Source organism: Propithecus coquereli, unplaced genomic scaffold (genome assembly GCF_000956105.1).
Source record: "Propithecus coquereli isolate 6110/MARCELLA unplaced genomic scaffold, Pcoq_1.0 Scaffold40, whole genome shotgun sequence".
Taxonomy (NCBI): domain Eukaryota; kingdom Metazoa; phylum Chordata; class Mammalia; order Primates; family Indriidae; genus Propithecus; species Propithecus coquereli.
Window position 1 is genome coordinate 5,428,226 of NW_012149730.1, and position 10,369 is coordinate 5,438,594.

At 34.2% G+C, this 10,369-nt stretch overlaps 1 protein-coding gene across 1 annotated transcript in view; it reads right to left on the bottom strand.

The window, feature by feature from the left end:
- Nucleotides 1–10,369, bottom strand: part of SENP7 (SUMO1/sentrin specific peptidase 7) — a 164,505-nt gene that overhangs the window by 54,244 nt on the left and 99,892 nt on the right. Inside the window, exons 5-6 of the mRNA XM_012652811.1 lie at nt 2,907–3,025; nt 2,453–2,508 (exon numbers count right to left, since the gene is read on the bottom strand). Coding sequence (XP_012508265.1) covers nt 2,453–2,508; nt 2,907–3,025 — 175 coding nt within the window. The remainder of the gene's footprint in view (nt 1–2,452; nt 2,509–2,906; nt 3,026–10,369) is intronic.

Here is a 10,369-nt window from a genome sequence, read left to right on the forward strand (position 1 = left end):
TTTTTAAAATGTAAGTTACATAAATATATATTTTTAAATGGAAAGGGACTATATAATGAGTAGAATGTTCATTGCTACTCTTAAAAAGGAGTCAAAACACATATCCTCAGCAGTGACTGGAATATATGATCATTCACAAGGCTATCAATTTTCTTGACAGTTTGTTATTTCTTTTTTTTTAACATATGTATTTTTTTATTTCAGAATGTTACAGACTTAAACCTAAGGCATGAAACTACAAGAATTCTAGAAGAAAATGTTTTTTCTTTTTAATAAGAAAAAGACCCTGTCATTTTAAGTTTCCAATAAACCCAACACTCTAAAGAAAAATAAGTATGTTCTTAAGTCGACAAGGCATCATTTTGAAGCCCATGCCAATTATTACTAAAAATGCTTAGTATTTCAGTTATCAAATAAATGTACTGTACAAAAATACCTTCTAAAAGGTTCTACCTAAATAACTGAAAATTATCCTCAATCATTTTGCTTTCTGAATCTATATTATACAAGTACCAACTCAACATTTATAGACAGCGAGTCACAAAGCAGTTTCCTTTAATTCACAACTTATAATTAATCTAAAACTGATTGGTCTGACCTCTCCATTCAATGAAAGTTCTTCAACACCACATACTTTTTCTTCAAACTATTCTTGCTCTTAACTCTAGCTTCAATGACTCCTAATAACTAACATTCATGACAATTTGTCTTTGCTGTTGCTTAAAAGGAAGGCACTGGGACAAGATTGAAGGCAAAAACTCCAAGAGAGTCAATTGCCTTTTAATTTCCAAAGAAAACACTATCCTCACTCTCTCAGGAAAATAAAACTCCCTCAAAATCATCAATACAATATTTCAAAAAGCCCATTAAATTTTATTTGCAATACTATAAACTGTAGTCAAATACAATTTCTAAATATAAATAATGCGTCTACTTATAATTTCTAGACATAAATACTACAGAAAAATGATGGAAGTGAACAGAAAGGGGCTTGAGAAAAACTCAATGATACAGGAGTTTTCCTTTAAACAATTTATTATTTGCCTAACAGTCAAGCTTATCTCATGGGAAACAGGAATAACTTTATTATAAAGAGCTAGACATTGTAAAAATAGGATTCTACCTATATAATGTAAACAACTTAACCTGCAAATATTACTACTACATAAAATTAAAGAGGTGTCAAAATCCTGTAAACAAAAGAATATTAAATATTTCTAACATATTATTTTGGTAAAATCAAATTCCACAAGACAATATACTACAAAAAGAATGGTACGCCTAGTATTTAATTCATAATTTCCATTAATTTATGGGTTTACATTAAACAACTGGTATTAGACACAACTATCTATAAGTGAACAAACATTGTGATTTTCAATAAAGATTCAATAGCTAATTTTCTTGAAAATACTTTACTTATCAGTAGTACCTTCAGGGATACTAAAATATAAAGTGTTTCTTTTATTATGAAATTTTCCCTGATGCACGTCTAAAATTCCACTGTAATACTGCAGTAGTATTCATGGGCACAAATCAGACAGCTTTTTATTCAAATATTCCCACTCTCCCCAGGAAAGCAGTGGAATGTGAGTCTAAGGATTGTTTTAATAGTATCTGAACTGAGCCCACTTGTACAAATACTTATAATTTTATTTGGTAATGAAACATACAGTCATCCCTCAGTATGTGCAAGGGATTGTTCCAGGACACCCAGCATACCAGAATCCACAGATCCTCAAGTCTCTTAATGGTGTAGTATTTGCATATAACTATGTACATTCTCCCATACACCTCATATCATTTCTAGATTATTTATAATACTTAACACAATGTAAATGCTATGTAAATAGTTGTTATACTGGATTGTTTTTATTGTTGTATTGTTATTTTTTATTTTTTTCCCCAAATATTTTTGTTCAGTGGTTGCTTGAATCCACAAATGTGGAACCCATGGATACAGAGAACCAACTGTAATTATTTTTGGGAAAAGTACAATTCATTAAAAAAAAAAAGTCACAGTAATTTCCCCAAAGACTGCCCTCATATGAGTTTCAGCTGATTTCTTACACATATAAAAGTTATTCTCCAGTTTCCATTTAACAACTTCTTTTCTATGAAAAAGGCTACTAAAATAATATTTAAATAGCTGTGTTCCAAATAAAATGCAACGAATTTTTGTATAGTGTCATTAAAGAGCTTTTTTTCTTGTGAATAACCTACAAAATCATTTAGAAAATAAAATACCTAAACTTTCTTGAAGGTATATCTATAATCCTTGAGACCCCTGAAGGTGTTAGTTTCATAAATGAATAATGTGGTAATTTTTCTACAAGTTTTGGTAAAATATTTTTAAATCATGAAAGAGAGACAAAAAGGAGAAAAGTCAAATCATTAACCCTATATGCAAGGAGGCCTACAAAACATTTTCAGAAATCTGGCATGTATTTACCTTCAAATTTGCTAATAGTGGCTTGTTTTGGCCTCCTTCTAGAGTTGAGAGAAATTCTAACGAACAGAGAATGTATTTCATGGTAGGAGGAAAGACAGTGGGAAGCTAATAATAAAAACCTAGTTAGCAATAATATCAATATCCATGGAAATAACACTTAGAAATAGCTAAACATGGTAACTTTATAGCTATATGCCCCAGCCCCCACAAAAAACTAAAAATAAAAAGAACATTTAACTTTGGGGATTAGTAAACTTAACATTTAGGATTAGTAAATTAATCAAGAAATATGTACATAAATAGTAGGTTCAGCAATTTTCTTCATCTTGCAAATTAATCTCCCTTATTTCTTTTCAAAATAAGATGAAATAAAATTATTTATTTATAACATAAAAATGATTATAAATGTAATAACAAAAATTCAAATTCCAACAGTGTTCTAAGGTTCACAAACCTTTAGGCTGAGTATCAGATATTAAAAAAGAAATGCCATCATCATCTCTTCGCTTTTCTTTAGCACGTGCAGACTGCTTTGCAGAATTGTTATCTACTTTCTTACTTGGTTGTAAACCCCTGCAAAATAGAATTGTATTATACTTGAAATAAAAATCCAATAGGTTACAAATACATTCCCATATGGCAGACTGTATGATCTGAGTAGTGAAAAAAATTCTGAACTCAGATTTGAGAATAACTTCTCCTCCCAATTCTATTTTAAAATTCCTCAAGTGTCTTTGGGGGAAAAAAAAAAAATATCCACACTGCAGGATTGTGCAAATGGAAAATGAGCAAAAGAGTAATACTATACAAATATTAAATAGGTTACAAATACATTCCCATATGGCAGACTGTATGATCTGAGTAGTGAAAAAAATTCTGAACTCAGATTTGAGAAATAACTTCTCCTCCCAATTCTATTTTAAAATTCCTCAAGTGTCTTTGGGGGAAAAAAAAAAACCCAGGATATCCACACTGCAGGATTGTGCAAATGTAAAATGAGCAAAAGAGTAATACTATACAAATATTAAATAAGTCAAAGAGGTTTAAAAAGTAAAACTCCAACAACACAAGTACCATGACAATCCAACCTATGTGTAATCAGACAATCATAAGCCAAAGCTAATTTTTAATATATTGCAAGCATGGTTCATATATCAAAAGGTAAGTACAAAATAAAGTATGAAGTGCGGTAACAAATTCTAGCTACAGAGAAAATAAGTTAAAAATCTAAAGTACTGGATAATACCTAAAATATAAGGTTGAGTGGAAAACAAACCAGTTTTGGAATGATAAGCATAATGTCACTAGTAATCAAATTTATAAATACAAAACATACTAAAAATATAAGTATATACATAAGAAATAAAATATAAAAACTTAGACTGGAAGGATTCAAACCTATCTGGATAATGGATAACTCCAAGGAGGGAGAGTAACAGAATCAGTGAACAAAATCAAAAAGAAATACTAGAGATCAAAACACTGAACAATGGCTTTGATGGGCTCACTAGAAACTTCATCTGTATTTACAATCACTCCCTTTGCCATCACTTGCATCACCAACTGAGCTCTGCCTCCTCCCCCCGCCCTTCCATGAAACCGGTCCCTGGTGCCAAAAAAGTTGGAGACTGGTGCACTAGTAGACTGGACATGGGAAAGGAAAGAATCTTTGAATCTGAGTATACACTAAGAGAAATTTCCAAAACAGGCAAGTAAGAAAGAAAAAAAAACCTGGAAAAAACATAATATTGAAGAACTTTGGGAAAACTACAAAAGGAGGCCGGGCGCGGTGGCTCACGCCTGTAATCCTAGCTCTCTGGGAGGCCGAGGCGGGCGGATTGTTTGAGCTCAGGAGTTCGAGACCAGCCTGAGCAAGAGCGAGACCCCGTCTCTACTAAAAAAAAAAAAACAAACTACAAAAGGTATAGTTCTACTATGGGGAGAAGAAAGAAAGAAAGAAACATAAGAAATATGTGCAGAAATTGTGCCTGAGAATTTCCCCAAATTAATGTCAGGCACTAAACAACAGACAAGGAAGTTCAAAGAACACCAAGCAGGGTAAAGTTCCCAAAAAATAACACCTTGGCACATCATACTAAATTGCAAAAAATCAAAGTTTTTTTTAAATCTTCATAAAAGCCAGAGGGGTAAAAATCCTTAATTACAGAGGAGCAAAGATAAAAATTACTTCTGAGACTTTTCCTCAGAAACCATGCAAGCAACAATAGTGTGGAGTGAAATCTTTTAAGTGTTCAGAGTTCAGCCTAAAACTTCCTCTGAAAGCTTCCTCTGAAAACATCTTTCAAAAGTGAAGGAGAGATAAAGACATCCACAGACAAACAAAAAAATGCAGAAATCTGTTGCCAGCCAGCCTTGCAAGAAAAATCAGAAGTGCTTTAGAAAGATGGCAAATGGTATAGGTGAGAAACTCAGATCCAAGTAAAGGAAGAAAGAGCATCAGAGGAGGAATGAATGAAGGTAACATAAAAACTTTAATTTTCCTTATTAAACTGTAAATATCTATAATAGAAAAGAAGAAAGCTCTAAAATGAGTACTCTAAGCTTCCATCATAGGAAACCAGAAAAAGAAGAGAAAATCAATTCCAGATTACAGAGAAATAAAAAGAAATAATAAAAATTAAAGCACAAATCAAAGAAATTAAAAACAGAAAACTGATAAAATCAACAAAATCAAAAGCTGCCTTTTTTAATAGATCAATAAAATCAACAGGCCTCCAGAAAGGCTAAAAATATAAAGCATATAAATTACTAGTTTCACAAATGAAAGAGGGGGCATCACTCTAGATACCATAAACAACAAAAGAATAACAAAGGAATATTATGAACAACTTTATGACCAAAAATTTGATAACCTAGATGAAATGTACCAAATCCTTAAAAAAAAAAAAATTATCAGCCAAACTTGACACAAGAAGAAACAGACAATCTAAATAGACCTATATCTAATAAAAAATAAATCAGTGATTAATAAATACAAAACAAACAACACAAGGCTCAGATGGGTTCACTGGTGAATTCTACAAAACATTTCTGATGAAATGATACCAATTCTTTACTATCTCTTCAAAATGACAGCAGCAGAGGGAACACTTCCTAATTCATCCTATGAAGCCAGGATTGCCATAATACCAAAAACAGACAAAGATATTCCAAGCTAAGAAAACTACAGATCAATACCTCTCATGAGCATAGATGCAAAAATACTCAGCAAAATATGAGCTCTGGATAACCAACACAAAGAAATGACAAAAAAAAAAAAAATCCAGGAGTTGGAAGAAAAATTCACTAAAGAAATTGAAATATTAAAGAAAAATCTAGCTGAACTCCTGGAAATGAAGAATTTATTCAAGGAACTACAAAACACAGTGGAAAGCCTCAAGAACAGGGTAGATCAAATACAAGAAAGAATCTCAGGGATTGAAGATAACACCTTCCAATTAAATAAGTCAGTCACAGAGATGAAGTACAGAAATAAGAGAAAAGAGCAAAGCCTACAAGAAATGTGGGATCATGTGAAGCCGCCTAATGTGAGACTTATGAGTATCCCTGAGGGTGAAGAAGAAAACACGCAAGGGTTGGATAAGCTATTTGAAGATATAAGAGAGGAAAATTACCCAGGCCTTGCTAAAAATCTAGATATACAGGTACAAGAAGCTCCAAGGACCCCTGGAAGATTCAATGCAAACAGGAAGCCACCACGACATGCAGTCATCAGACTGACCAAAATATCCACTAAAGAGGCCCTTCTATGAGCTGTAAGGCAAAGGAAACAAGTAACATACAAAGGAAAGCCCATTTGAATAACGCCAGACTTCTCAGCAGAAACCTTACGAGCAAGAAGAGACTGGGGCCCCATTCTCACTCTTCTGAAACAGAATAATGCCCAGCCTAGAATCTTGTACCCTGCAAAACTAAGTTTTGTATATGAAGGAAAAATAAAGATATTCTCAGATAAGCAAAGGCTGAGGGAATTCACCAAGACAAGACCAGCCCTCCAAGAAGTACTTAAAACACAGTTACACACAGATCGATACAAGAAACACTCATGAATGTAAAACCACTCAAAAGTTAAAGATCAAAGGCCAGATACCACAATGGCTCAACAGAGAAAATAAAACAACAAAGTTCAACCCAATAGGATGGACAGAGATTTGCTCCACGTATCAGTTCTCTCGATAAATGTGAATGACTTGAACTCCCCACTCAAGAGACATAGGCTGGTCGAATGGATAAAAAAATACAAGCCAAGTATGTGCTGTCTTCAGGAAACACATCTAATCTGCAAGGATGCATTTAGACTCAAGGTAAAGGGGTGGAAATCAATATTTCAAGCAAACGGAAGCCAAAAGAAGGCTGGCGTGGTGGTTTTGATTTCAGATAACTTAGTTTTTAAATCAACAAAAGTAATGAAAGACAAAGATGGTCTCTATATAATAGTGAAGGGTACAGTTCAACAAGAAGACATAACAACTCTAAATATGTATGCACCCAACTTAGGTGCACCCAGATTCATAAAGCAAACTCTACTTGACAAACAGCAATACCATAATAGCCAGAGACTTCAACACCCCACTGACAGCACAGGACAGATCCTCCAAACAGAAAATTAACAAAGAAATAATGGACTTAAACAGAACTCTAGAACAAATGGGCCTGATATTTACAGGACGCTCTACCCAAAAACCACTGAATATACGTTCTTCTCATGAGCTCATGGGACATTCTCTATGATTGACCATAACCTAGGACACAAAGCATGTCTCGAAAAATTTAAAAAAATAGAAATCATACCATGTATCTTCTCAGACCACAGTGGAATAAAAGTAGAAATCAGCCCTAACAAAAACTCTCATTTCTACACAAAGTCGTGGAAACTAAACAATCTTCTGCTGAACGATTACTTCATAAACAAGGAAATCAAGATGGAAATCAAAAGATTCTTTGAACTAAATGACAAAGGACACACAAGTTACCAAAATCTGTGGGACACAGCTAAAGCAGTCCTGAGAGGAAAGTTTATTTCCATAAATGCCTATATCCAAAAGTCAAAAAGATCACAAATAGACAACCTAATGAATCAACTCAAAGAGGTAGAAAAACAAGAACAGACCAACCCCAAATCCAGCAGAAGAAGTGAAATTAATAAGATCAAATCAAAACTAAATGAAATTGACTAAAAGAAAACCTATACGGAAAATTAATAAAACAAAAAGTTGGTTCTTTGAAAAAATAAACAAAATTGACACGCCTTTGGTTAGACTAACGAAAAGCAGAAAAGAAAAATCTCTAATAAGCTCCACCAGGAACAAAAAAGGAAAAATTACAACTGATGCCACGGAGATACAAGATATAATCTATGAATACTACAAAAACCTTTATGCACACAAACCAGAAAACATGGAGGAAATGGACACATTTTTAGAAACACACAGCCTCCCTAGGTTCGACCAGGAAGAAACAGAATTCCTGAACAGACAATATCAAGTACTGAAATTGAAACAGCAATAAAAAATCTTCCTAAAAACAAAAGTCCCGGACCAGATGGTTTCACACCCAAATTTTACCACACCTACAAAGAAGAACTGGTGTCTATCCTGCAGAAATTATTCCATAACATCAAGAAGGATGGAATCCTCCCCAACACATTTTATGAAGCCAACATAACCTTGATACCAAAACCAGAAAAGGACACAACAAAAAAAGAAAACTACAGACCAATATCCCTTATGAATACAGATGCAAAAATTCTCAACAAATCCTAGCAAACCGAATCCAGGTGCTTATCAAGAAAATAATCCATCACGACCAAGTGGGCTTCATCCCAGAGATGCAGGGATGGTTCAACATACACAAATCTATAAATGCAATTCGCCATATAAATAGAAGCAAACACAAAGACCATATGATCCTCTCAATAGACGCAGAAAAAGCATTCGACAAAATTCAACACCCTCGTATGATAAGAATGCTTAACAAAACAGGCATAGACGGGGCTTATCTAAAAATGATACAAGCCATATATGACAAACCCACAGCCAACATCATACTGAATGGGGAAAAACTGAAAGCATTCCCACTTAGAACTGGAACCAGGCAAGGTAGCCCACTATTTCCACTTATATTCAACATAGTGCTGGAAGTCCTTGCTACAGCAATTAGACAAGAGAGCAGAATTAAGGGCATCCAAATGGGGGCAAAAGAGATCAAACTCACTCTTTGTTGATGATATAATATCTAGAAAATCCCAAGGATTCAACCAAGAGACTCCTGGAATTGATAAATGAATTCAGTAAAGTCTCAGGATACAAAATCAACACACAAATCAGAAGCATTCCCATGTGCCAATAGCAGTCAAACCAAGAATGAAATCAAAGACTCAATTCCCTTCATAATAGCAACAAAGAAAATAAAGTACCTAGGAATATATTTAACTAAGGAGGTAAAAGACCTCTACAGGGAGAACTATGAAACACTGAGGAAGTAAATAGCAGAGGACATTTACAGGTGGAAAACCATACCATGCTCGTGAGTCGGCAGAATCAACATTGTTAAAAAGTCTATACTACCCAAAGTGATCTACAGATTCAATGCAATCCCTATTAAAATACCAACATCGTTTTCCACAGATATAGAAAAAATAATTTTATACTTTGTATGGAACCAGAGAAGACCCTGTATAGCAAAAGCAATCCCAGGCAATAAAAACAAAATGGGAGGTATCAATTTACCAGACTTTAAACTATATTACAAGTCTATAGTAATCAAAACAGCTTGGTACTGGCACAAGAACACAGACATTGACCAGTGGAACAGAACTGAGAACCCAGATATTAAACCATCCTCATATAGCCATCTAATCTTTGACAAAGCAGACAAAAACATACACTGGGGAAAAGAATCCTTATTCAATAAATGGTGCTGGGAAAACTGGATAGCCACATGTAGAAGACTGAAACAGGATCCACACTTTTCACCTCTCACAAAAATCAACTCACACTGGGTAACAGACTTAAACCTAAGGTGTGAAACTATTAGAATTCTAGAAAGAAAATGTTGGAAAAACTCTTATAGACATTGGCCTAGGCAAAGAATTTATGAAGAAGATCCCAAAGGCAATCACAGCAACAACAAAAATAAAAAAATGGGACCTGATCAAATTAAAAAGCTTCTGCACAGCCAAAGAAACTGTCACGAGAGCAAACAGACAACCTACAGAATGGGAGAAAATTTTTGCATGCTACACATCTGATAAAGGGCTGATAACTAGAATATATTTGGAACGCAGAAAAATCAGCAAGAAAAAATCAAATGACCCTATCAAAAAGTGGGCAAGTGACAAGAACAGAAACTTTTCTAAAGAAGACAGACTAATGGCCAAGAAACATATGAAAAAATGCTCAGCATCTCTAATCATCAGGGAAATGCAAATCAAAACCACAATGAGATATCACTTATCTCCAGTGAGACTGGCCTTTATCAAAAAGTCCCAAAACAATAAATGTTGGCGTGGATGCGGAGAGATAGAAACACTCTTACACTGCTGGTGGGACTGCAAACTAGTGCAACCTCAGTGGAAAGCAATATGGAGATACCTTAAAGAGATACAAGTACATCTACCATTTGGTCCAGCAATCCCATTACTGGACATCTACCCAAAAGAACAAAAGACATCCTATAAAAAAGACATCTGCACTTGAATGTTTATAGCAGCACAATTCACAATTGCAAAGATGTGGAAACAACCCAAGTGTCCATCAATACCTGAGTGCATTAATAAAATGTGGTATATGTATACCATGGCGTACTATTCAGCTACAAGAAACAATGGTGATATAGCACCTCTTGTATTCTCCTGGATAGAGCTGGAACCCATTCTACTAAGTGAAGTATCCCAAG